The 26,130-nt window shown below is 41.5% G+C and overlaps 1 protein-coding gene across 1 annotated transcript; it reads left to right on the top strand.

Annotated features, from left to right (window-relative positions):
- adgrf3a (adhesion G protein-coupled receptor F3a) lies at positions 1 to 26,079 on the top strand. The gene is made up of 17 exons (XM_036962884.1): positions 1 to 192; positions 9,707 to 9,762; positions 9,930 to 9,942; positions 11,377 to 11,508; positions 11,763 to 11,918; positions 12,088 to 12,194; positions 12,440 to 12,498; positions 12,587 to 12,708; positions 17,772 to 17,987; positions 18,409 to 18,663; positions 18,809 to 18,949; positions 20,553 to 20,737; positions 22,861 to 23,055; positions 23,214 to 24,536; positions 25,363 to 25,404; positions 25,811 to 25,846; positions 25,941 to 26,079. Exons 2-17 carry the CDS (start codon positions 9,715 to 9,717, stop codon positions 25,998 to 26,000), a joined length of 3,090 nt encoding a protein of 1,029 aa, XP_036818779.1. The 5' UTR covers positions 1 to 192; positions 9,707 to 9,714; the 3' UTR covers positions 26,001 to 26,079.
- The last annotated feature ends 51 nt before the right edge of the window (positions 26,080 to 26,130 follow it).

The raw sequence follows: 26,130 nt of genomic DNA, 5'->3' as shown, positions 1-26,130 counted from the left end.
ATGCAAATGGACAGGGGACGTTTTGTTTTACAGTTTCATAGAGGCGCCATTGTTTTCTATTGCTCTCAAAAACAGCATATCAACCTGAAGTTACTCCCAGATTTACAAGTCTGCTCGGGAATGGATGGTGTGCTTCACCTCGCTTGCTGATTCATATTTTGCTGATACTTTCGAGGGAGACAAGGAAGAGAGGTAGGTATTCTTCATATTCTCAATTCTATCCAGTGTAACTGCTTCTGCATTTTTTATATTCTTCAAATATTGATGTTAATATTTTGCTGATATTTATCGGGGGAATCAAAGAGGGGAGGTTGATGTTAATCATTCTGCATTCTCAACTCATTCTGAATTATATGTGGGAGTTCAGGCATTATTTGAAGCGTTTAAGTAGGAAATTGCATTAATTCTGACCATTGGTAGCTAGGTTTCCATCCAATTGGCGATAGATTTCCATGCGAATATTCAGAAATCTTTATAAAAACTATATGCACATTTTCCCATCAAATTGACTTGTTGTGGATAAAAAGCTGTGCGTGATGACATTTTTAAATCCCCTCCCCTACAAAAAAAAGTTAAGTTAAATGGGTTTCCATCGCATTTTCAACTCTACTAATAGTTTTCTCACAAAAAAAATGTTGTGTTATAGGCCTTTATACAAAGGGTGAGTCTAATCTTGAATGCTGATTGGTTAAAACCGCATTCCAGCCGGTATTCCACATATTACATTAATGAATGAATCCCTCATTTACCACAAAGCCCCACCTAAAATAACCATGAAAACACCAATGTTTAAAAGGTATCGTTCACTTAATATAATGTAATATCACATACATCGATTACGTTAAAATGCCTATTGACTCTGTTCCATCTGACTACTCAATCCGCTGTCTAATCAGCCCAGCCAGGCAACTATAAAAAATAAAAGCAGTGTTTGGAGTGGCCTAAAAACAGATGTGCCAATATATCCTCCAAACACCGGCTTCTCGGGCAATGCCAATACCAGCGTATTGCCAATACCAACGTACCACTCTGGTATTGGCACTGCGCTCTAGCCGTCAGTTTAGTTTGCAGACACATAGCGGATTGGAGAGCCTCCATGATGAGATTATTGTGGACAGACTATTTTTATTTGTCAAACGGCAGCCAAGCATCGATGATCATGTCACCAGAATAAGACCCTCGATATTTATTGGAAAGCAGCATCAAGCTCATCACCTTGCATTTTCACCACCCTGTTAAATTCATCATAATGCATTTCATATGTAGCCCAATAATATGCACGCTTTTCCCGACGTGTCGTAGTGGGAGGACTACACAACGTGTCATCGCGTGATTTACTTCGATATGATGGTTGTTATATCAATATTTGCGCATAAAAGTGTTTCCTGCGACATTTCTCGCATAATTCATTTTACCGACACAAAAAGATCCTACATTGTCTTAGTGTATTTTGTTCTGTCAACATTTTTAATGTCGACCTACACCTTTTCTGTTTCAATAAGGCTTGTGGTGAAATGTTTTATCTGAAGTACTTCACTTGCATATAAAGATTGTACGGAAACCCAACGGGAAAACTGGTTAGAAAGGGCCCACAGAGCATGTTTTTCCACTCACATCTGTCCCCCAGTGTTAGTTATGGAAATTAGATGTTAATGAAGCAATACAAACCAGATAGAAGTGGTTTGAGTCTTTTAGTGATAGGGGGGTGACTGGGACGGGCAATGTAACATACATTATGTTTTTTAGGAAAAGTTTTTGTAAAACATGCACCTTACATCAGATCATCTTGAAACTTTATCTGTAAAGCCAACTTTCAACAAGGTTTTATATGGTCTATAATTGGTGTCTCTCTTTTCATTGTAAGTATAATTGTTCAGTGTTATGATATCCGTAAAATTCATTGGATGTTCTATATTTAAGATTATCTTGGAAAATACAGTACCAGTCAGTCAACTCCTTGCACACACCTAGTCATTCAAGAATTTTTCTTTATTTTTACCATTTTCTACATCGTAGAATAATAGCTTTGCACACTCTTGGCATTTTCTCAACCAGCTTCATGAAGTAGTCAATTGAAATGCATTTCAATTAACAGGTGTGCCTTGTTAAAAGTTGATTTGTGGAATTTCTTTCCTTCTTAATGCGTTTGAGCCACTCAGTTGTGTTGTGACAAGTTAGGGGTGGTATACAGAAGATAGCCCTATTTGGTAAAAGACCAAGTCCATATTATGGCAAGAACAGCTCAAATAAGCAAAGAGAAATGACAGTCCATCATTACTTGAAGGCATGAAGGTCAGTCAATCCGGAAATTTTCAAAAACTTTTCAAAAACCATCAAGCGCTATGATGAAACTGGCTCTCAGGTGAACCGCCACAGGGAAGGAAGACCCAGAGTTATTTTTTTATTTATTTATTTAACCTTTATTTAACCAGGTAGGCTAGTTGAGAACAAGTTCTCATTTACAACTGCGACCTGGCCAAGATAAAGCATAGCAGTGTGAACAGACAACAACACAGAGTTACACATGGAGTAAACAATAAACAAGTCAATAACACAGTAGGAAAAAAGAAAGAGTTTATATACATTGTGTGCAAAAGGCATGAGGAGGTAGGCGAATAATTACAATTTAGCAGATTAACACTGGAGTGATAAATGGTCAGATGGTCATGTGCAGGTAGAGATACTGGTGTGCAAAAGAGAAGAAAAGTAAATAAATAAAAACAGTATGGGGATGAGGTAGGTAAATTGGGTGGGCTATTTACCGATGAGCTATGTACAGCTGCAGCGATCGGTTAGCTGCTCAGATAGCAGATGTTTAAAGTTGGTGAGGGAGATAAAAGTCTCCAACTTCAACGATTTTTGCAATTCGTTCCAGTCACAGAACTGGAAGGAAAGGCGGCCAAATGAGGTGTTGGCTTTAGGGATGATCAGCGAGATACACCTGCTGGAGCGCGTGCTACGGGTGGGTGTTGCCATCGTGACCAGTGAACTGAGATAAGGCGGAGCTTTACCTAGCATGAACTTGTAGATGACCCGGAGCCAGTGGGTCTGGCGACGAATATGTAGCGAGGGCCAGCCGACTAGAGCATACAGGTCGCAGTGGTGGGTAGTATAATGTGCTTTAGTAACAAAACGGATGGCACTGTGATAAACTGCATCCAGTTTGCTGAGTAGAGTATTGGAAGCTATTTTGTAGATGACATCGCCGAAATCGAGGATCGGTAGGATAGTCAGTATTACTAGGGTAAGTTTGGCGGCGTGAGTGAAGGAGGCTTTGTTGCGAAATAGAAAGCCGACTCTAGATTTGATTTTAGATTGGAAATGTTTGATATGAGTCTGGAAGGAGAGTTTACAGTCTAGCCAGACACCTAGGTACTTATAGATGTCCACATATTCTAGGTCGGAACCATCCAGGGTGGTGATGCTAGTCGGGCATGCGGGTGCAGGCAGCGAACGGTTGAAAAGCATGCATTTGGTTTAACTAGCGTTTAAGAGCAGTTGGAGGCCACGGAAGGAGTGTTGTATGGCATTAAAGCTTGTTTGAAGGTTAGAAAGCACATTGTCCAAGGAAGGGCCAGAAGTATACAGAATGATGTCGTCTGCGTAGAGGTGGATCAGGGAATCGCCCGCAGCAAGAGCAACATCATTGATATATACAGAGAAAAGAGTCGGCCCGAGAATTGAACCCTGTAGCACCCCCATAGAGACTGCCAGAGGACCGGACAACATGCCCTCCGATTTGACACACGGAACTCTGTCTGCAAAGTAGTTGGTGAACCAGGCAAGGCAGTCAGAAAAACCGAGGCTGCTGAGTCTGCCAATAAGAATATGGTGATTGACAGAGTCGAAAGCCTTGGCCAGGTCGATGAAGACGGCTGCACAGTACTGTCTTTTATCGATGGCGGTTATGATATCGTTTAGTACCTTGAGCGTGGCTGAGGTGCACCCGTGACCGGCTCGGAAACCAGATTGCACAGCGGAGAAGGTACGGTGGGATTCGAGATGGTCAGTGATCTGTTTGTTGACTTGGCTTTCGAAGACCTCAGATAGGCAGGGCAGGATGGATATAGGTCTGTAACAGTTTGGGTCCAGGGTGTCTCCCCCTTTGAAGAGGGGGATGGCCGCGGCAGGTGGTTGGTGTAGCCAGGAGGAAGGCATGGCCAGCCGTTGAGAAATGCTTGTTGAAGTTTTCGATTATCATGGATTTATCAGTGGTGACCGTGTTACCTAGCCTCAGTGCAGTGGGTAGCTGGGAGGAGGTGCTCTTGTTCTCCATAGACTTTACAGTGTCCCAGAACTTTTTGGAGTTAGAGCTACAGGATGCAAATTTCTGCTTGAAAAAGCTGGCCTTTGCTTTCCTGACTGACTGCGTGTATTGGTTCCTGACTTCCCTGAACAGTTGTATATCGCGGGGACTATTCAATGCTATTGCAGTCCGCCACAGGATGTTTTTGTACTGGTTTAGGGCAGTCAGGTCTGGAGTGAACCAAGGGCTATATCTGTTTTTAGTTCTGCATTTTTTGAACGGAGCATGCTTATCTAAGATGGTGAGGAAGTTACTTTTAAAGAATGACCAGTCATCCTCAACTGACGGGATGAGGTCAATATCCTTCCATGATACCCGGGCCAGGTCGATTAGAAAGGCCTGCTCGCAGAAGTGTTTTAGGGAGCGTTTGACAGTGATTAGGGGTGGTCATTTGACTGCGGACCCGTAGCGGATACAGGCAATGAGGCAGTGATCGCTGAGATCCTGATTGAAGACAGCAGAGGTGTCTTTGGAGGGCCAGTTGGTCAGGATAACGTCTATGAGGGTGCCCTTGTTTACAGATTTAGGGTTGTACCTGGTGGGTTCCTTGATGATTTGTATGAGATTGAGGGCATCTAGCTTAGATTGTAGGACTGCCGGGGTGTTAAGCATATCCCAGTTTAGGTCACCTAACAGAGCAAACTCTGAAGCTAGATGGGGGGCGATCAATTCACAAATGGTGTCCAGGGCACAGCTGGGAGCTGAGGGGGGTCGGTAGCAGGCGGCAACAGTGAGAGACTTATTTCTGGAGAGATTCATTTTTAAAATTAAAAGTTCAAACTGTTTGGGTATGGATCTGGAAAGTATGACATTACTTTGCAGGCTATCTCTGCAGTAGACTGCAACTCCTCCCCCTTTGGCAGTTCTATCTTGACGGAAAATGTTATAGTTGGATATGGAAATCTCAGAATTTTTGGTGGCCTTCCTAAGCCAGGATTCAGACACGGCAAGGACATCAGGGTTGGCAGAGTGTGCTAAAGTAGTGAGTAGAACAAACTTAAGGAGGAGGCTTCTGATGTGGACATGCATGAAACCAAGGCTTTTTCGATCACAGAAGTCAACAAATGAGGGTGCCTGGGGACATGCAGGGCCTGGGTTTACCTCCACATCACCCGCGGAACAGAGGAGGAGTAGGATGAGGGTGCAGCTAAAGGCTATCAAAACTGCTCGCCTAGAGCGTTGGGGACAAAGAATAAAAGGAGCAGATTTCTGGGCATGGTAGAGTACATTCAGGGCATAATGCGCAGACAGGGGTATGGTGGGGTGCGGGTACAGCGGAGGTAAGCCCAGGCACTGGGTGATGATAAGAGAGGTTGTATCTCTGGACATGCTGGTTGTAATGGGTGAGGTCACCGCATATGGAGGAGGTGGGACAAAGGAGGTATCAGAGGAATGAAGAGTGGAACTAGGCGCTCCAATGTAAACTAAAACAATGATAACTAACCTGAACAACAGTATACAAGGCATATTGGCATTTGAGAGAGACATACAGCGAGGCATAAAGTAATCGCAGGTGTTGATTGGGAGAGCTAGCTAAAACAACAGGTGAGACAACAACAGCTAATCAGCAAACACTACAACAGCAGGTAAAATGGCGATGACTAGGCAGAGAGCGTCGGATTAACTACACACAGAGCCTGAGTTCGCGGCTGGGGCCGACAGATAAAAGATAAATAAACGGAATGGAGTACCGTGATTAATGGGCAGTCCAGCAGGCATCAGCTATGTAGCCAAGTGATCATAGTGTCCAGGGGGCAGCAGTAGATGGAACAGGGAAGCCGCCACTATGCTAGCGACACAGCGTTTAAAGTTTGTAGCCCGGGGTTAGTAGGAGCGTCTGCTCCGACGGAGGCCGGTTGAAGGCACAGCGGATGGAGTATTCGTCGGCAGACCAGACGTGGTGGTGCAGCGGGGCGCCGTGTCGACAGAGAATCCAAGCCAGATGGTGAAAGAGGTATTGTAGAATTTAGTTTGCTAGCCGGGCTCACGGCTAACTGGTGCTAGCTTCGTGACAGTGGCGTTAGCCACTATAGCCAATCGGTAGCAGCGGTGATCCGGTGCCAAGTTCCAGAGTTTACAGCAAGGATCCGGTGGAGTATTGGGCTCTAGCCGTGTATGAGTGGGGTTCGGGTGAACAACTGAGTAGGCCGGGAGGTGGGCCTCAGGGATAGCTTCAGTACTGGGTGCCACGGTGAGTGCAAGCTAGCTGTGAGCTAGCTAGCTGCAAGCTGTGAGCTAGCTAGCTAGCTAGCTGTGAAGATCAGAAGTAGTGATCCAGGGATTACGGCAGGAATCCGGCGTTGTTGTGGAGAGACAGTCCGATACTGGTAGACTAGCGAGTATTATCCAGGCTAAAAACAGGGCTTGTATCTGTGCAGAAGGTAAAGGCCGCTAGCAGTGGCTAACAATGACTAAATAGCTTGTAGCTAATTAGCTGGTTAGCTTCTGGAGGTTCTTGAATGTGTTCTAAAATTGAAAATAATAGCGATTCCGTATCACATTGGGTGAAGCAGGTTACCGGAAGGTATAATCGAATAAAAAAAACGAAAAGAGATTGAAAATTAATTGAAATATATTGACAAAAATACAAAAGTATACGAGAGGACAAACAAACACGTCTTCACTGCTACGCCATCTTGAACATATAGTTAGTTACCTCTGCTGCAGAGGATAAGTTCATTAAATTGCAGCCCAAATAAATGCTTCACAGAGTTCAAGTAACAGACACATCTCAACATCAACTGTTCAGAGGAGGCTGCGTGAATCAGGCCTTCATGGTCAAATTGCTGCAAAGAAACCACTACTAAAGGACACCATTAAGAAAAAGAGACTTGCTTGGGCCAAGAAACATGAGCAATGGACATTGGACCAGTGGAAATCTGTCCTTTGGTCTGATGAGTCAAAATTGGCGATTTTTGGTTCCAACGGCCATGTCTTTGTGAGACGCAGAGTATGTGAACGGATGATCTCTGCCTGTGTGGTTCCCACCGTGAAGCATGGAAGAGGAGGTGTAATGGTGTGGGGGTGCTTTGCTGGTGACACTGTCATTGATTTTTTATTTAACCTTTATTTAATAACCTCTTTGGGCTGAGATCCCGCTAACGGGATTGAAATGACAATAGCCAGTAAAAGTGCAGGTGACCAAATTCAAACAACAGAAATCTCATAATTAAAATTCCTCAAACATACAAGTATTTTACACTATTTTAAAGATAAACTTCTTGTTAATCCTACCACAGTGTCCGATTTCAAATAGGCTTTACGGCGAAACCCATTGAGGTTAAAAACCTGGCAAGAAGGCGAAACAGGGAAATAGCAGCATGTCCATAAAACATTACATAAAAATACAGAATACACACAAAAGACAAAGTGTCACAAGTGAAAGATACAATTGAAGATTAGAAACAACTGCAGTTATCACAAACAGTGTTGATTTATTTAGAATTCAAGTCACACTTAACCAGCATGGCTACCACAGCATTCTGCAGCGATACGCCATCCTATCGGGTTTGCGCTTAGCGGTACTGTCATTGGTTTTTCAACAGGACAATGACCTCACACACCTCCAGGTTATGTAAGGGTTATTTGACCAAGAAGGAGAGTGATGGAGTGCTGCATAAGATGACCTGGCCTCCACAATCACCTGACATCAACCCAATTGAGATGGTTTGGGATGAGTTGGACCGCAGAGTGAAGGAAAAGCAGCCAACAAGTGCTTAGCATATGTGGGAACTCATTCAAGACTGTTGGAAAAGCATTCCAGCTGAAGCTGGTTGAGAGAATGCCAAGCGTGTGCAAAGTTGTCAACAAGCCAAAGGTGGCTACTTTGAAGAATCTCAAATATAAAATATATTTTGATTTGTTTACACTTTTTTGGTTACTACATGATATGTGTTATTTCATAGTTTTGATGTCTTCACTATTTTTCTACAATGTAGAAAATAGTCAAAAGAAAGCCTTGAATGAGTAGGTGTGTCCAAACGTTTGACTGGTGCTGTATATGCTGAAATGCATTACTCATACATGGGCATGGTAGTACTGTTTATTAAAAATATACTTTGTGAATAGTCCTGTAGTCTTTTTCAAATGAAAGCCGCCCAAAATATGCTGACTTTTAGAAAAATTGATATTTCAGAAAAATTGTTATACAAAAACATCTTATATTTACATCCACATTCAACTGGTAAAGGTTTTATATGTTTAAAGATACAAAATAATATAAACTGTTAGGGTGTGGTGCCTGGCCAGGTGTGCTATCCAGGCTGCCTGTAAAAGCAGTACTAAAGTATTATGCATTCTACTGACCTTTTAAAACATTCCAAATGACAACAAATATGTTATGATAGATTTTGATTAAGAAATCTTTCATATTTGAATGTGTATTTCAGACTCCATAACATCCATAACGGCAGTTTTTCCTCTCTAAAGTTATGATGGTAATGACAGTCTTCAAAATGATCGTTTATGTGTTCAGCTAAGCCTTTCCTTGCAATTGGAAATCCATGTTTTGACCTAAGACTTACAAACTCACAGACTTTTGTTCAGTCTCATTTCATGTAACATCCATAACACTTATTAGCTTTATTTCTCCAACATGCCAATATTTAGAAATCCACTTTTTGGGGCATGTACAGGGTAAACCAGTGGAAGCTGGTGGGAGGAGCTATAGGACTCATTGTAATATGTGGAATGGAATTAATGGAACGGTATCAAACACATCAAACATATGGAGCTGTATCCCTATAGCTCCTCCCACCTGCCTCCACTGGTATACACTCACCCCAGGGGGTACTATAGACACACACATAAAACGTTTCATTCTGTGAAATGTCCATAAATGCTGGAATTGCCCCTCTGTTTAATTATGTGGGGATATTAACCTACATTTTAATGAATGGACCATTGAACAGTAGGACATTGAAACCGATTGTGCCTTTGTTAACCCTGTGAATAATAATTCTTTCCATTTCATGATTAGGTCCAGATTAAAATCTGGGCCTGGTCATATATGGCCCTTCATGTTTGGGGATGTTTATTGTGTGTGTGTGTGTGTGTGTGTGTGTGTGTGTGTGTGTGTGTGTGTGTGTGTGTGTGTGTGTGTGTGTGTGTGTGTGTGTGTGTGTGTGTGTGTGTGTGTGTGTGTGTGTGTGTGTAATCCAAAATGGGTAAATAATCAAACATTTCTTATACCAGTAAGTCTGTCAAAAAATGTTTGTGTTCATGTGTTACTTTATTTATTCAATGTAACAACAGTGAAAAACAACTCCCAAGTGAACATGGGTTTATCCAAGTATTGACAGTTCCACTGACTGTTATCTTGTTGGGATGGAATGTAAATGACCTACAACTGTGTTTCTGCTGTACACCAACTGCCATTTCTATCTCTGTCTCCATCTGAAGGTTACAAAATGAAGACTTTCATTCTTTTATATTTTCTAGGACTAACTTGCTACAAGGTTGGTCAAGATTTCAGCTATATGTTTGTAGCAAACCAAATACTTAATTACAAACTTGAAAATTTGCCCGATTCCATAATAATTGTATAATGTATCTTTCTGGTTTGTTCCTGCTGAACATATGTACTTGAGTAATAATGGGATGTGTTTTTGTTGCTGTTGCTCAGGTCTCTGCAAATGGTAAGCTCATTTACATTTTTTTCCTATTTTGAAGACTATGTCTACCTCCCAAATGGCACCCTTTTGGTCCACTACCCTAATCTTATTCCCTTTTGGTCCACTACCCTAACCCTATTCCCTTTTGGTCCACTACCCTAATCCTATTCCCTTTTGGTCCACTACCCTAATCCTATAACCTTTTGGTCCACTACCCTAATCCTATTCCCTTTTGGTCCACTACCCTAATCCTATTCCCTTTTGGTCCACTACCCTAACCCTATTCCCTTTTGGTCCACTACCCTAACCCTATTCCCTTTTGGTCCACTACCCTAATCCTATTCCCTTTTGGTCCACTACCCTAATCCTATTCCCTTTTGGTCCACTACCCTAATCCTATTCCCTTTTGGTCCACTACCCTAATCCTATTCCCTTTTGGTCCACTACCCTAATCCTATTCCCTTTTGGTCCACTACCCTAATCCTATTCCCTTTTGGCCCACTACCCTAACCCTATTCCCTTTTGGTCCATTACCCTAATCCTATTCCCTTTTGGTCCACTACCCTAATCCTATTCCCTTTTGGTCCACTACCCTAACCCTATTCCCTTTTGGTCCACTACCCTAATCCTATTCCCTTTTGGTCCACTACCCTAATCCTATTCCCTTTTGGTCCACTACCCTAATCCTATTCCCTTTTGGTCCACTACCCTAATCCTATTCCCTTTTGGCCCACTACCCTAATCCTATTCCCTTTTGGCCCACTACCCTAATCCTATTCCCTTTTGGCCCACTACCCTAACCCTATTCCCTTTTGGTCCACTACCCTAATCCTATTCCCTTTTGGTCCACTACCCTAATCCTATTCCCTTTTGGCCCACTACCCTAACCCTATTCCCTTTTGGTCCACTACCCTAATCCTATTCCCTTTTGGTCCACTACCCTAATCCTATTCCCTTTTGGTCCACTACCCTAATCCTATTCCCTTTTGGCCCACTACCCTAACCCTATTCCCTTTTGTGTACTACTTTCAGCCAGCGATAGCTGCAGGTAGCCTCCTACAACCAGACTGATCTCCCGAGCTTGTCAGATCAGTCTGGTTGTAGGAGGCTAGGCTCCAAGTATCACCTGGGACATAATCTATAGTCTGGAAGCAATCCAGAAATGAAGGTACCACAAGGGTTGTTGGGGTCAATTCCATTTAGATTCAGTTAATTTAGAAAGCATTTGACTGAATATAAATTAAATTGACCCCAACCCTGCCATATAGCTAACACAGTAATACGACAGGACTCCGTAATCATGACATAATGCTGCTGATAGAGGTATGGGTAAACAGTGAGCATCTGACAATTTATCATTTGCATGCCCGCTCTTACTTTGAATTCCTTGTACAGTACTTCAAACTTTACATACTCTATTTCTAAAGTATGTTTTGCATGGTGTTTTGCATGTTTCAGGCAACTCAACAAAAGTCTACTATATGGTACTGAGGACTGAGGCGTCCATACCAGACAACCGTATTGATGCTATACTCCAATCTTTTAAAATGGACAATCCTGTGAGTGTTGACACCCTTAACATCACAACAGGTAAATATGTATGCAATACTGTAGCTGGTTTACTAATGTAGAATCAAATACTCTAACATGGGAAACATTGCATTAGTAAACCTACTGTAAAAACACACACAAGTCTAACCCCGTGTCTATTCAGTATAGGCCTATAAAAAGCAAATTCTATATATGTGCCTACACATTGTGTTCCCTTCATTTTCATTTGATTTCCGTTTCATTTATTTTGGGGTAAATATGGCTAAAATTATGTATTGAACTTATTTCAACAGATTGTGTCCCTCTTCAAAACAAAACTCAGTGCAAATGCACACCAGGGCATATCTGGAGTGTTGCAGTATGTCAGTCTTCACCTAACTGTTGTAAACTAAAAAACTGCACATTTGAAACCACAGAAACAAAACCAATGTGCCTCCCTGAAACAAGAGGTATTCTGTGTGTGTGTGTATGTGTGTGTGTGTGTGTGTGTGTAATCCAAAATGTGTACATAATCTAACATACCAGTCTGTCAACAGTTTGCATTTTCACAAGCCAGTTCAAAGACAGAATGCAAAAGGCCCAGTACACATTGCAAATAATGATCTCTTTTATTCACAGTTACTGTCATTGGACAACTTAACATAGCTGGAAGGGTATATTTTGAAAGTTACAGCAATCCAAATTCTAATGAATATAAAACCTTGCATGATGAATTATTGCCAAAGGTATTTGTCAAATTTATACTGTACATATAAAAATGGTTTAAAATATGGGAATGGGTTACTACAATGTTCTAATGACACACACAGAATGAAGACAGGAACTATAATTTAAAGGGATATATATTATTTAGATAGTTTAATATGGTATTTGCAATAATATATGTTGACAATATACTCTTCACAGATCTATGTGCATGATCATTCTTAATTTGTTTCTAATATGCAAACAATTTTCTTCTTTGTTTTAGCTGAAAGCGGTGTACAGTACATTGAATTCATTTGATGACATACACATCACAGGGTTCAGGTAATTCAGCTCGTTTACAAATGATGTTAAGTTTTTTGTGGGATCGACATACAGTAGACCTGATCTTGTCCCTGGTTTTTGCTTTAAGTCGTGGCAGTGTCATCATTGCTTTTGAAATGAACCTCAACGACGTTTCAGCTGATGTCCTTGCAAGCAAAACAGCAGAATTGGAAAAAATACTGAATTCTACGTTCACACTAGAGACAGCAGGTATGTCTATCTAAATCAGGGGCTAGCTACATCGGGGGCCGTATGTATCAAGCATATCACAGTATGAGTGCTGATTTAGTATCAGTATGGCCTTTTAGATCACAATGGCTGTGCTTACTTACACAGGCAGCCAATTCTGACCTTGTTTCTCAAATTGCCCAATTAGTGGCAAAAGAGCTAATCTGATTAGTGACAAAATATTAGAATTGGTCTGACTGTATGAACAGTTATTAATAATAGTATATGGACAAGGGGACCTGATCCTAGATCAGCATTCCTACTCTGGGATGCTTGATACAGTGCCTTCGGAAAGCATTCAATTAATAATAGTATATGGACAAGGGGACCTGATCCTAGATCAGCATTCCTACTCTGGGATGCTTGATACAGTGCCTTCGGAAAGTATTCAATTAATAATAGTATATGGACAAGGGGACCTGATCCTAGATCAGCATTCCTACTCTGGGATGCTTGATACAGTGCCTTCGGAAAGTATTCAATTAATAACAGTATATGGACAAGGGGACCTGATCCTAGATCAGCATTCCTACTCTGGGATGCTTGATACAGTGCCTTCGGAAAGTGTTCAATTAATAATAGAATATGGACAAGGGGACCTGATCCTAGATCAGCATTCCTACTCTGGGATGCTTGATACAGTGCCTTCGGAAAGTATTCAATTAATAACAGTATATGGACAAGGGGACCTGATCCTAGATCAGCATTCCTACTCTGGGATGCTTGATACAGTGCCTTCGGAAAGTATTCAATTAATAATAGAATATGGACAAGGGGACCTGATCCTAGATCAGCATTCCTACTCTGGGATGCTTGATACAGTGCCTTCGGAAAGTGTTCAGACCTCTTCACTTTTTCAACATGTTGTTATGTTTACAGCCTTATTCTAAAATGGATTACATTGGTTTTTTTCCCCCTCATCAATCTACACATAATACACCATAATGACAAAGCAAAAACAGGTTTTTAGAAATTGTTGCAAATGTATAAATAAATAAAATCTGAGATATCACATTACTCAGTACTTTGTTGAAGCACCTTTGGCAGCAATTACAGCCTCAAGTCTTCTTCGGTATGACGCTACAAGCTTCGCATGTGATGTCTAATATTAAAGAAGTCTTGAGGTATTGCTTGACTGAGGTAGAGTACCTTATAATGAGTTGTAGATCACAATATTTACCAAGAGAGTTCTCATCTATATTATTCGTAGCCGTCTATTTACCACCCCAGACCGATGCTGGCACTAAGATCGCACTCAGCCAACTCTATAAGGCCATAAGCAAACAAGAAAATGCTCAACCAGAAGCAGCGCTCCTAGTGGCCGGGGACTTTAATGCAGGCTAACATCCGTTTTACATTTTTTTTTACCAGCATGTCACATGTGCAACCAGAGGAAAAAAAGAACTAGGCCACCTTTACTCCACACACAGAGATGCATACAAAGCTCTCCTCCCACCCTCCATTTGGAAAATATGACCATAATTCTATCCTCCTGATTCCTGCTTACAAGCAAAAACTAAAGCAGGAAGTACCAATGACTCGCTGAATATGGAAATGGTCAGATGACGTGGATGCTACGCAACAGGACTGCTTTGCTAGCACAGACTGGAATCTGTTCCTGGATTCATCCAATAGCATTGAGGAGTATACCACCTCAGTCAACGGCTTCATCAATAAGTGCATCGACAACATCGTCCCCACAGAGACCGTACATACATATCCCAACCAGAAGCCATGGATTACAGGCAATATCCTCATCAAGCTAAAGGCTAGAGCTGCCGCTTTCAAGGAGTGGGACACTAATCCGGACGCTTCTAAGAAATCCCGTTATGCCCTCAGACAAACCATCAAACAAAGCGTCAAAATAGGATGAAGATTTATTCCTACTACACCGGCTCTGATGCTCGTCGGATGAGGCAGGGCTTGAAAACGATTACTGCCTACAAAGGGAAATCTAGATGCAAGCTGTCCAGGCGAGCTAAAGGCCTTTTATGCTCGCTTCGAGGCAAGCAACATTGAAGCATGCACTAGAGCACCAGCTGTTCTGGATGACTATGTGATAACGCTCTCGGTAGCCGATGTGAGCAAGACCTTTAAACAGGTCAATAAGGGTAGGCAACAACACGTCTGCCACGCTGATCCTCAACACTGGGGCCCCTCAGGGTTGTGTACTTAGCCCCCTCCTGTACTCCCTGTTCACCCACGACTGCATGGCCAAACACGACTCCAGCACTATTATTAAGTTTGCTGACGACACGACAACGATGAGACGGCCTATAGGGAGGAGGTCAGAGACCTGGCAGTGTGGTACCAGGACAACAACCTCTCCCTCAATGTGAGCAAGACAAAGGAACTACAGGAAAAGGCGGGCCAAACAGGCCCCCATTAACATCAACAGGGCTGTAGTCGAGCGGGTCGAGAGGTTCAAGTTCCTTGATGTCCACATCACCAAACAAACTATCATGGTCCAAACACACCAAGACAGTCGTGAAGAGGGCACGACAAAACATTTTCCCCCTCTGGAGACTGAAAAGATTTGGCATGGGTCCCCAGATCCTCAAAAAGTACTACAGCTGCACCATTGAGAGCATCCTGACCAGTTGCATCACCGCCTGGTATGGCAACTGCTCGGCATCTGACCGTAAGGAGCTACAGAGGGTAGTGCATAAAGCCCAGTACATCACTGGGCCAAGCTTCCTGCCATCCAGGATCCATATAATAGGAGGTGTCAGAGGAAAGGCCATAAAATTGTCAGAAACTCTAGTCTCCCAAGTCATAAACTGTTTTCTCTGCTACCGCACGGCAAGCAGTACCAGAGCGCCAAGTCTAGGTCCAAAAGGCTTCTTAACAGCTTCTTACCCCAAGCCATAAGACTGCTGAACAATTAATCAAATCCCCCCCCCCCCTATTTATTTTGTACACTGCTGCTACTCACTGTTTATTATCTATGCATAGTCACTTCACCCCTACCTACATGTACAAATTACCTCAACTATCCTGTACACTGACTCGGTACCGGTACCCCCGGTACCCCCTGCCTCATTATTGTTATGTTACTGTGTTACTTTATTTTTTACTTTAGTACATTTGGTACATTTTTTCTTAACTCTTCTTGAACTGCACTGTTGGTTAAGGGCTTGTAAGTAAGCATTTCACGGTAAGGTCTTCACTTGTTGTATTCGGCGCATGTGACAAAAAGTTTGATTTGATACGTATTTGGGGAGTTTCTCCCATTCTTCTATGCAAATCCTTTCAAGCTCTGTCAGGTTGGATGGGGAGCGTCGCTGAACAGCTATTTTCAGGTCTCTCCGGAGATGTTAGATCGTGTTCATGTCTGGGCCCTGGGTGGGCCACTCAAGGACATTCAGAGACTTTTCCCGAAGCCACTCCTACTGTCTTGGCTGTGTGCCACTCTACCATACAGGCCTGATTGGTGGAGTGCTGCAGAGATGGTTGTCCTTCTGGAAGGTTCTCCCATCTCCACAGAGGAACTCTAGAGCTCTGTCAGAGTGACCATTGGGTTCCTGGTCACCTCCCAGATCAAGGCCCTTCTCCCCCGATTGCTCAGTTTGGCCTGGTGGCCAGCTCTAGGAAGAGTCTTGGTGGTTCCAAACTTCTGCCATTTAAGAATGATGGAGGCCACTGTGTTTTTGGGGACCTTCAATGCTGCAGAATATTTTTGGTACCCTTCCCCAGATCTGTGCCTCTACACAATCCTGTCTCGGAGCTCTACAGACAATTCCTTTGACCTCATGGCTTGGTTTTTGCTCTGACATGCACTGTCAACTTTAGGACCTTATATAGACAGGTGTGTGCCTTTCCAAATCATGTCCAATCAATTGAATTTACCACAGGTGGACTTCAATCAAGTTGTAGAAACATCAAGGATGATCAATGGAAACAGGATTCACCTGAGCTCAATTTTGAGTCTCATAGCAAAGGATCTGAATACTAATGTAAATAAGATATTTCTATTTTTTTTAAATTATACATTTTTTTTAAGAAAAGAAAACCTGTTTAAACTTTGTCATTATAAGGTCTTGTGTGTAGATTGCTGAGGAAATATTTGTATTTAATACATTTTAGAATAAGGCCGTAACATAACAACGTCTGAATACTTTCCGAATGCGCTCTAGGTCTATATATTTTGTTCCTTCTGTCTTGTTCTTTCTGCATCTTGATTATTTTTATTTTTTGCATGACAGAGAATTTACTTAGAGTTGTAATGAAGGAATGTAAGGGCTATTACCTGAAACACATAACCTGTTTTTGTTTATTTAGTGAAGGCTAGATGTTTATTTTTTGTACCTTTTTTTTCAAGTTGGATGGGTCTAAAGATCTGCAGCATAGGCTGTGGGGCCTACTGACCTTGGAGTTTGTGGGTGTGCTCTGTTCCATGCCAGCCTGGGCGGCTCGAGGCAGATGGGGTTGAGCGCAACCTCTGACAATAATAGTTGTTTCATGTTTTTGAGGGTTTGTTTTGGAAATGCTATTTTAAAAAGTGAACATTTATCAAAGTCGTGGTTTATTTTCTTATTTTATTTTCTTCTTCTGGTGTATCGTCTAAAAGTGATTTATTGAGAAATGGAGGGTGGAGAGGGGGATGCATTTAGTGGCCTCACAGTGGAAGCTAAGCAGGCCAAGTTAGTAGGGACACAGGGAGGGCTACACAGGGCAAAGTTTAACAAAGGCGTACTGCTCCTGTATTACACTTATGCTAAATTGTTTATTCTATTCTACTGAGCCTTTTTCTTTGTCTTCTTCGTATTATATTTTGTTATTTCTTATTGTTGTTGTATTGTCCAGAAGGAACCTGCAAGAAAGCATTTCATTGGACGGTGTATACAATGTGTATCCTGAACATACGACTGATAACTTGAAACCATTTCAAAGAGCGTTACATAGAAAAGGGGGGAAACCTCTCACCTCTTCCACCACCAATGTGTGTAGTAGCACCCTATGGTGATGCACAGCTCACCACATATCCGCTAGCATGGTGGAGAGGTGAGAAGCTACTAAATGTTCGGTGTACTTTTCTCTTACAGGCGTCGTTGAGATCACAGTACCAGAAGGCCCGGTAAAATATGATTCTAAACAGACAATTCTCTGCCAAGCCAAGGAGGACATGAAACCAATTGAATGGGTTTTGAAAAGGAGTGACGGTAAAACATTCGACGTAACAACAGGCACTGATGCTACAGTGATACCCACTAGTAGGACTACTACAATTCTCCTCAGACAGGCAACGGAGATCTGGGAAGGTATGTGTTATCTGTTATTTTGTATGGTGTTGTAGAAGATGATAGGACAGTTCACAGGGCCAATTAGATAGTGGGTGTGTTCCAAATGGCACGTTATTACCTATAGGATCTGGTCATAAGTAGGGCACTGTCAACGGTAAAGGTTGCTACTTGGGACACATTCATTATTTGCTCATATTCATGCAATTTTTATAGTTTTTCTCTGTGCTGAAAGGTCTGTGCAGATATAGGCCTATGGTTTGTGAAGTGGAGTTCGTTGGGTGAATTGCAGTCTTATGATGAGTCGTCTGAGGACTTGTGCTAGCTCCCATAACTAATGCCTAGGCTTTAAGTCAGTGAGCTAGCGTGGTCTTGAGTCACGCAGACTAACTCATTGTAAGATAAAACAGTAAAACATGTTTCTCTTTTCATTTAACTGCAGGGCTGTACACGTGTGTCTTCAATCCAAAATCATCCAATGTGACCATAAACCACAAAGCCAGTGCAACACTAGACATAGCGCTCCTGCCACAAATTTACATTAGTAGCACGCCCCAATTTCCAGACTGTTACACGAAATATAATGCAAATGATAGAATCTTTGTCAGAGTTCAATGTGAAATTATGAATAGCACTGAAAACTACAATGTGACATGGAATTACACCAACACCGAAACTCCATTAAATGAACAAAAAGGTAATTTTTTGCCCTTCATGGTCCTCACATGTTAATTACGCTATGTTTAAGACTGTATGTTATAACAATTGCTATTAAAATGCAATTAGGAGCACAGTTGAACACATTTGGCAGTTATTAAATCTTGTAATTTATCCCTCCACAGATGTTACCGGTACTGGCATAATTTACAGGATTGATACGACTGTCAGCTGCAGCAGTTTACAAGAGCCAGCTGTAACATGTACATTTATGAACATCCTGTCCCAAGAGAAAAATGCTACTGTCAATATCCCTGTTATCTACAGTAGGTTTTCAGTACCATTATCCAGCATTGTATTTTGCCATATGAACAATTATGCTCTAAATTGGTACAGTAACATTCAGCGGCATACCCCAATCTTCTTGGAATGGGTAACAAACGCAAGCATATTTTCAGTTAAATCTATGATAAATATACTGAACAAAAATATAAAAATGCAACATGGAACAATTTCAAACATTTTATTGAGTTACAGTTCATATAAGGAAATCAGTCAATTTAAATAAATGTATTAGGCCCTATCTATGGATTTCACATGACTGGGCAGGGGAGCAGCCATGGGTGGGCCTGTGATGGAACAGGGCCACCCACTTGGGAGCTGTCCCAGCCAATCAGAATGAGTTTTTCCACACAAAGGGTTTTATTACAGACATAAATATTCCTCAGTTTCATCAGCAGTCTGGGTGGCTGGTCTCAGACAATCCCACAGGTAAAGAAGCTGGATGTGGAGGTTCCTGGGCTGGCGTGCTTACACGTGGTCTGCGGTTGTGAGGCAGGTTGGACGAACTGCCAAATTCTCTAAAACAACATTGGAGGCGGCTTATGGTAGAGAAATTAGCTTTAAATTCTCGTACAACAGCTCTTGCGGACATTACTGCAGTCAGCATGCCAATTGCCTGCTCTCTTAAAACTTTTGAGTGGCCTTTTATTGTTCCCAGCACAAAGTGCACCTGTGTAATGATCCTGCTGTTTAATCAGCTTCTTGATCTGCCACAACTGTCAGGTGGACGGATTATCTTGGCAAAGGAGAAATGTTCATTAACAGGGATGTAAAGAAATTTGTACACACAATTTGAGAGAAAAAGTTTTGTGCAAATGGAAACATTTGGGGATATTTTATTAAAGCTCATGAAACATGGGACCAACACTTTACATGTTGACTTTATATTTTTGTTCAGTATAGTATCATTTTTTAAATTCTTGGGTGAGTTCCAGGACGACTTCATTACAGACGTTGAATTGCATCAACCATGGGTTGTGTGACACGTCATCGACTTCAGTCGGGCATCAGATTGCTATATCATATGTGGTTATCATCCTATCCAGGTATCAGATTACAGTCGACCTGGAACTCAACCATTGTCTTGAACTTCTGAAACTAAGCAGGGTTGGTCCCTGGATGGGAGACCAGATGCTGCTGGAAGTGGTGTTGGAGGGTCAGTAGGAGGCACCCCTTCCTCTGGTCTCAGTGACACTGCCCTGTGTAGGGTGCCGTCTTTCGGATGGGACGTTAAAACGGGTGTACTGACTCTCTGTGGTCACTAAAGATACCATGACACTTATCGTACGAGTAGGGGTGTTAACCCCGGTGTCCTGGTTAAATTCCCAATCTGGCCCTCATACCATCATGGTCACCTAATAATCCCCAGTTTACAATTGGCTCATTCATCCCCCTCCTCTCCCCTGTAACTATTCCCCAGTTTGTTGCTGTAAATGATAATGTGTTCTCAGTCAATTTACCTGGTAAAATAAGGGTTAAAAACAGATTTTTAAAAGCCACCCTATTTATTGTTCATCTAAAATGGTGAAAATATGTCTTGAATATCTATTTCTTACTTATTGTCAACGATTCTGTTTATTTCCACAGGCAATTCAAAATTTTGTCATGCTGAAGGTGACTGGTCAAACGCAAAGGCTAACTTTACGGCGGTGCTGAAGTGTAAAAATGGTATTGGAAAAACCCAGAGACGGTGTTTGAGTAATGGAGTTTGGGAGGAGGAAATATCTAACTGTGTGAATGTAGATCTACATGACATCCTAATTGATTCACAGGTATTAAAACAAATCATCCTAATTGATTCACAGGTATTAAAACATATCATCCTAATTGATTCACAGGTATTAAAACAAATCATCCTAATTGATTCACAGGTATTAAAACATATCATCCTAATTGATTCACAGGTATTAAAACAAATCATCCTAATTGATTCACAGGTATTAAAACAAATCATCCTAATTGATTCACAGGTATTAAAACAAATCATCCTAATTGATTCACAGGTATTAAAACAAATCATCCTAATTGATTCATTGGGTTGAGCGTGCAGAGATTGACACAGAGACAGGGAGGCTTTAGTCCGAAAAAACTACTTTACTAAGACAGAAAATTAATACATCAAAGAAATAACTTAGGTTTTGCTCGGTCTTTCTTCTCTCTCTTAACTGGTGTCTGTCTCTCTCCCGCGGTGTGCCATCGTGCTCCTTTTATTTAGCCTCCACGGCTTTCCTCTAATTAAATCCACTTAGCTGTCCGTCTCGGGCTGCCCAGCTCCCATATGCCCAGCAGAGGGAGCCAACGTCGCCTCACGTATCTCCCCTCTATTACCATCCCCCGGGGTAGACCTCCTGGGACACCAACCAATATTGAATTTTAAAAGCACCTTTAAAATAATTTTAAAATCCCTTTAATATAAACCATATGAATAATTCTATAAATGACGGTTTTTAATATGCATAAAACTTGCTAAAGTGACAAAATTCAGCATCCCTCCGCACAACCTCTGAGTCTCCTAGGAAGATCTAAATAAACAGCTGGGCCTCAATACGCCAATGAGCAGCCATTTTGACTGCAACGTTCTAACAGTAATAAATACATTTCATAAATGCCATCAGAAAAATGATTCTTCACTTGTGTTTATGAAGGTCTTGGGTAACAGAAGAAGAAAAAAAGTATTTAAAAAAACAATAGGATTTTCATTAGTTAATGTTACTTACTGTAAGCCATCTGCTGCAGCATGCTCATGTGTAGAGCACAAAGGAACAGCGGTTATTCTTGGAAAAAGTGATATTTTCAAATAAAGCTAATCTCTTACATTTCAAGTGTTATTTGGCAAAGGTTAGTGAAACCACAATATGTTCTGTGATACTATACTACTTTAATATTGGAAAAAGTAACTTAAAAACAGCTTATAACAGGAATTATGCTTATGAAATTATAATAATCATAAGTGTTAAATATACTTATTTAGGACAAGTCAAGGGCAGAGGGGGACATTGCAGAGACATTTCCATTTTAAATGAATTACTATGCAGTCAAAATGACTGGGATCGGAGCTTCTAGTGTTAACCCACTTCACCCCAAAATGACTGGGATCGGAGCTTCTAGTGTTAACCCACTTCACCCCAAAATGACTGGGATCGGAGCTTCTAGTGTTAACCCACTTCACCCCAAAATGTCTCAAAATGTTCACCATCATTGTAAAATTATTTTGTTGCTTTGACAAAGTGATTTCTGAAGATTATCATTTATTTATTTATAGATAAGAAAGGCTAGAAATGTTTGTTTTTTTGTGAAGAATTAAATTGCCATTCCCTGTTGTCAGAAGTGGATTGATTTATGGCTGATTTAAGATGTCAACCCTCTTACTTTAGTTGGCACCTATTATGCACTTTCATAGTCTTTTTTTACGTCTTGAGATGGGAAAACCTTTTTTTCTGAAGTTGAACATGTGCTCTTTATGACCGAATGTTAAAATTAGGGGAAATGAACCAAAAAAATGGGGGGGGGGGGGGGGGGGGGTCGAGTTACACTTCTCAAAAGGCACTGAATTGGTGGATCGACCCGTAGACCCATTCATTCTAGAATAATAGAACTTAAAATGCCTCATGAGCTTAGTTCAACTGCTGTACCCACAATATATTATCTTGTTTTTTTATTCCATTGTTGGTAAACAATGTATTTGTAAACAAACACTAGCTTCAAAACATGGTTAAAACTATCATTTTGATCTTATTCAGAGTGCTTACATTTTTCCAGCCCCATCCCTCAGCTGTTTCCCAAAACAAGTGGCGGGGTGGCCGTATTGTCATTTAAATTACTTTTTGTTATTATAAATCTATTCTACACTGCTCTAAACTGTAGTTTTTGTATGCATTTTTTTCTATCATTACAGAACCTTGCAATAGGACTCGGATCAGTTGAGAAAAATTCTGCAAACATATTTTCACGTCTGAAATCTTCCACCGATAAATCAGAATCCATCAACACTTATGCTAATGTGAATGCTTCGGTGTCCATTCTCTTCACCATGAACAACGCAATCAACGATTCTCAAAAAAATTACACACTGAATAAGGCTCAATTACAAGTAAGTATAATCCAAAATCATCTTTACCAGAATGTTCTTTATCTGTTCTTCAGTATGTACGATTTATAATAACAAAAGATTAAGTAAACAGAAATGTTATTTTTTTTATTTTTAAATGAAGTCGACTAAAATATGACCTCCCCCACCCCCTTTTTTAGGATGCTCTAATATCATCCAGCAATCTTTTGGATAGCAGTCTTGAAAAGTCATGGATTTTCAAACCTGACCTTGTCAACAGATCCATGGCTGAAAGATATCTGATTTCTGTTGAGGGCCTGGTTAAACAGTCAGATGTCGAGAGTACCACATACCAACACACAAACATAGAGTTGATTGGCTGTAAACCTCAGCCGGAGAAAAATTGTGTGAACAAAGTTTTCAATGTCACCGTAACCATGGGAACTAGCTCCATGATGGTTAAAACTATAGGTTTTAAATCTCTCAGTAACTATCTACCAAAGCTGCAACAAACAGACGCTGATCCAAACAGCATCGTGGTGTCCACTTCTATTGGTCAAGGATCTGCAGATATCTCAATAGACTTCCAGTTGATCAGTGAAAGGCCCCGCAACCACAAGATAGAGTGTGTATATTGGGATTTTACAATAAGCCAATGGTCTGGTAAAGGTTGTGTATGGAGTGGTCCTGATAACGAAAACCATTGTGAATGCACCCACTTATCCTCATTCACCACCCTCATGTCAAAGAAACCAGAGAATCTTCCCTATATGACGGAGATAACCTATGTGGGCTTGGGCATCTCAATTGTCTCACTTCTCTCCTGTCTAGTGATAGAATGTCTTGTGTGGAAATCTGTTGTCAAGTCCAGCGTGTCGTATTGTCGCCACACAGCCCACATTAACATCTGCCTGTGTTTACTGGTAGCCGACTGCAGCTTTCTCGCCTCAGCTTTTCCCGACATGATCCCAGAGAATTGGTGTCAGATCTTTGTGGTAATTAAGCATTTATGCTACCTGTCCATGTTCTTCTGGATGTTGTGCCTGAGTATCATGGTTCTCCATCAGATGATATTTATGTTCCATCAGATGAGCAAGAAGGTTTGCTTGGGACTGTGTTTTTCTGTTGGCTACTGCTGTCCACTGTTAATTGTTTTCATTACATTTATCACCTACAACAGTGGCCAGAAGGACTACTACTACACCACCGAGGCTTGTTGGCTGGTTTATGAAGGTTTTTTAAAGGGCTCGATCTTTGCGTTCATTCTGCCTGTTGGCACTATTGTAGTAGTCAATGTGTTCTGCATGCTAGTAGTTATCATAAGGCTCCTGAGACCAAGTCTTGAAGTCAACACTAAGGATGAAAAAGAAGTGGCCAAAGGTATCCTAAAAGCGGTTGTCCTCCTAACCCCAATCTTTGGAGGGACATGGATTTTTGGATTTTTTGTTTTGATGTTTGACATCACCAAAGGACCTATAGCCTACCTGGTGAACTACGCCTTCACTCTGCTGAACGCATTCCAGGTAAGACTGAGATTAGGTTTGGGTCAATTCCATCTCAATTCAGTCAACTGTGTTAGAAGGGAATTGAATGCAACACTGACTAATATACAATTGTCTTTTGATCAAACCCTGTAATTGTCTTTTGATCAAACCCTGTAATTGTCTTTTGTAATGTAGAGGCAGGGAGTTAGGAAGCAGGTGCTGAGTTTAATATAAACAAACATGTACAGATACAAAAACAAGGAATGCATCTGAACATGGAAACAGAGACAATAATGCCGGATGGGAAATACCAACAGAGTGCTATATATAGGGGGAGTAATCAGGGAAGGTCCAGGTGTGCCTGATGAGGCGCAGGTGTGAGTAATGAATGGTTGGAGGAGTAGGAGTAGACGACGTCTAACGCAGGAGGGGAGGAGTAGGAGTAGATGACGTCTAACGCGGGAGGATTAGGAGTAGACGACGTCTAACGCAGGAGGGGAAGAGTAGGAGTAGACGACGTCTAACGCAGGAGGGGAGGAGTAGGAGTAGATGACGTCTAACGCAGGAGGGGAGGAGTAGGAGTAGACGACGTCTAACGCAGGAGGGGAAGAGTAGGAGTAGACGACGTCTAACTCAGAAGGGGAGGATTAGGAGTAGACGACGTCTAACGCAGGAGGGGAGGAGTAGGAGTAGATGACGTCTAACGCAGGAGGGGAAGAGTAGGAGTAGACGACGTCTAACTCAGAAGGGGAGGAGTAGGAGTAGACGACGTCTAACTCAGAAGGGGAGGAGTAGGAGTAGACGTGACATCTTTTCCTTCTTCAGGTCACAAGGTTTTAATGTTGTTGTTTTTATTCTGTTACAGGGTCTCTTCATTCTACTCACTGCATATTTTGGAGAAAAACCGGTAAGCTACTGAAAAAAGGTCCAATACGGCCGTTTTTTCTCAATATCAAATCATTTATTGGGTTGTGGGTTGGGAAACGCTGTCAGCGTGGCTGCTGGCCTGTAAATATATCACTTATTGCTTCAAGCCCCACCGCACCCACCAAACAGAGAAAACATACCTCAGTCAGTTCGAGAACATTTTGGGGAAACGTGTCATTCAGTACAAACTGTTTACACAACCATGCAAAAGTTTAATCTAACTGAACGCACCCACTCGGTTGGAGAATAAACATTAGTGGGTGTGGCGTTTGGCTGGAGTGATGTGGATGGGTAACCAGGCAACAATACCTGATGAATGAGACTGAAATATGTAGCAAAACAAAAACCCATTACAATAAAAAAAAATATGTGTTCCTTCCAAACAGATTCGTGTTGCACTACTGAAATATTTCAACCTAAAAGTGAGTTTACAAATCACAATTTATTTATTGGTCTAAACCAACTGGATGTAATGTCATAGCTAATTGATTATTTATCTATTTCACTCTTCACCAGCAGGTACAATCAGCAGTGAGTGAAAGTTCCAAACTGGCATCAACGATGAAGACGAAATGATATTTTAATCCATTCTGACAATTCTGTTTCTTTTTGTTTAGATACGTTGTATATCTATACTGTTTATTCATCTAGGCTTAGTTTACATCTAAATTAAACCCCATACTAATCAACTGAAATTCTGACACTG

The sequence above is a fragment of the Oncorhynchus mykiss genome, chromosome 25 (assembly GCF_013265735.2).
Source record: "Oncorhynchus mykiss isolate Arlee chromosome 25, USDA_OmykA_1.1, whole genome shotgun sequence".
NCBI lineage: Eukaryota > Metazoa > Chordata > Actinopteri > Salmoniformes > Salmonidae > Oncorhynchus > Oncorhynchus mykiss.
The sequence above is the reverse complement of the archived record's forward strand: the minus strand, read 5'-3'. Positions and strand labels throughout refer to the sequence as shown.

Bases quoted from the DNA above. Each gene is read 5' to 3' on its own strand.
- adgrf3a (XM_036962884.1), top strand. From the start codon at position 9,715: ATGAAGACTTTCATTCTTTTATATTTTCTAGGACTAACTTGCTACAAG. The intron at 11,509-11,762 runs GTAAATATGTAT...TTATTTCAACAG, and splicing joins CACCCTTAACATCACAACAG to ATTGTGTCCCTCTTCAAAAC. The intron at 25,847-25,940 runs GTGAGTTTACAA...ACTCTTCACCAG, and splicing joins TGAAATATTTCAACCTAAAA to CAGGTACAATCAGCAGTGAG.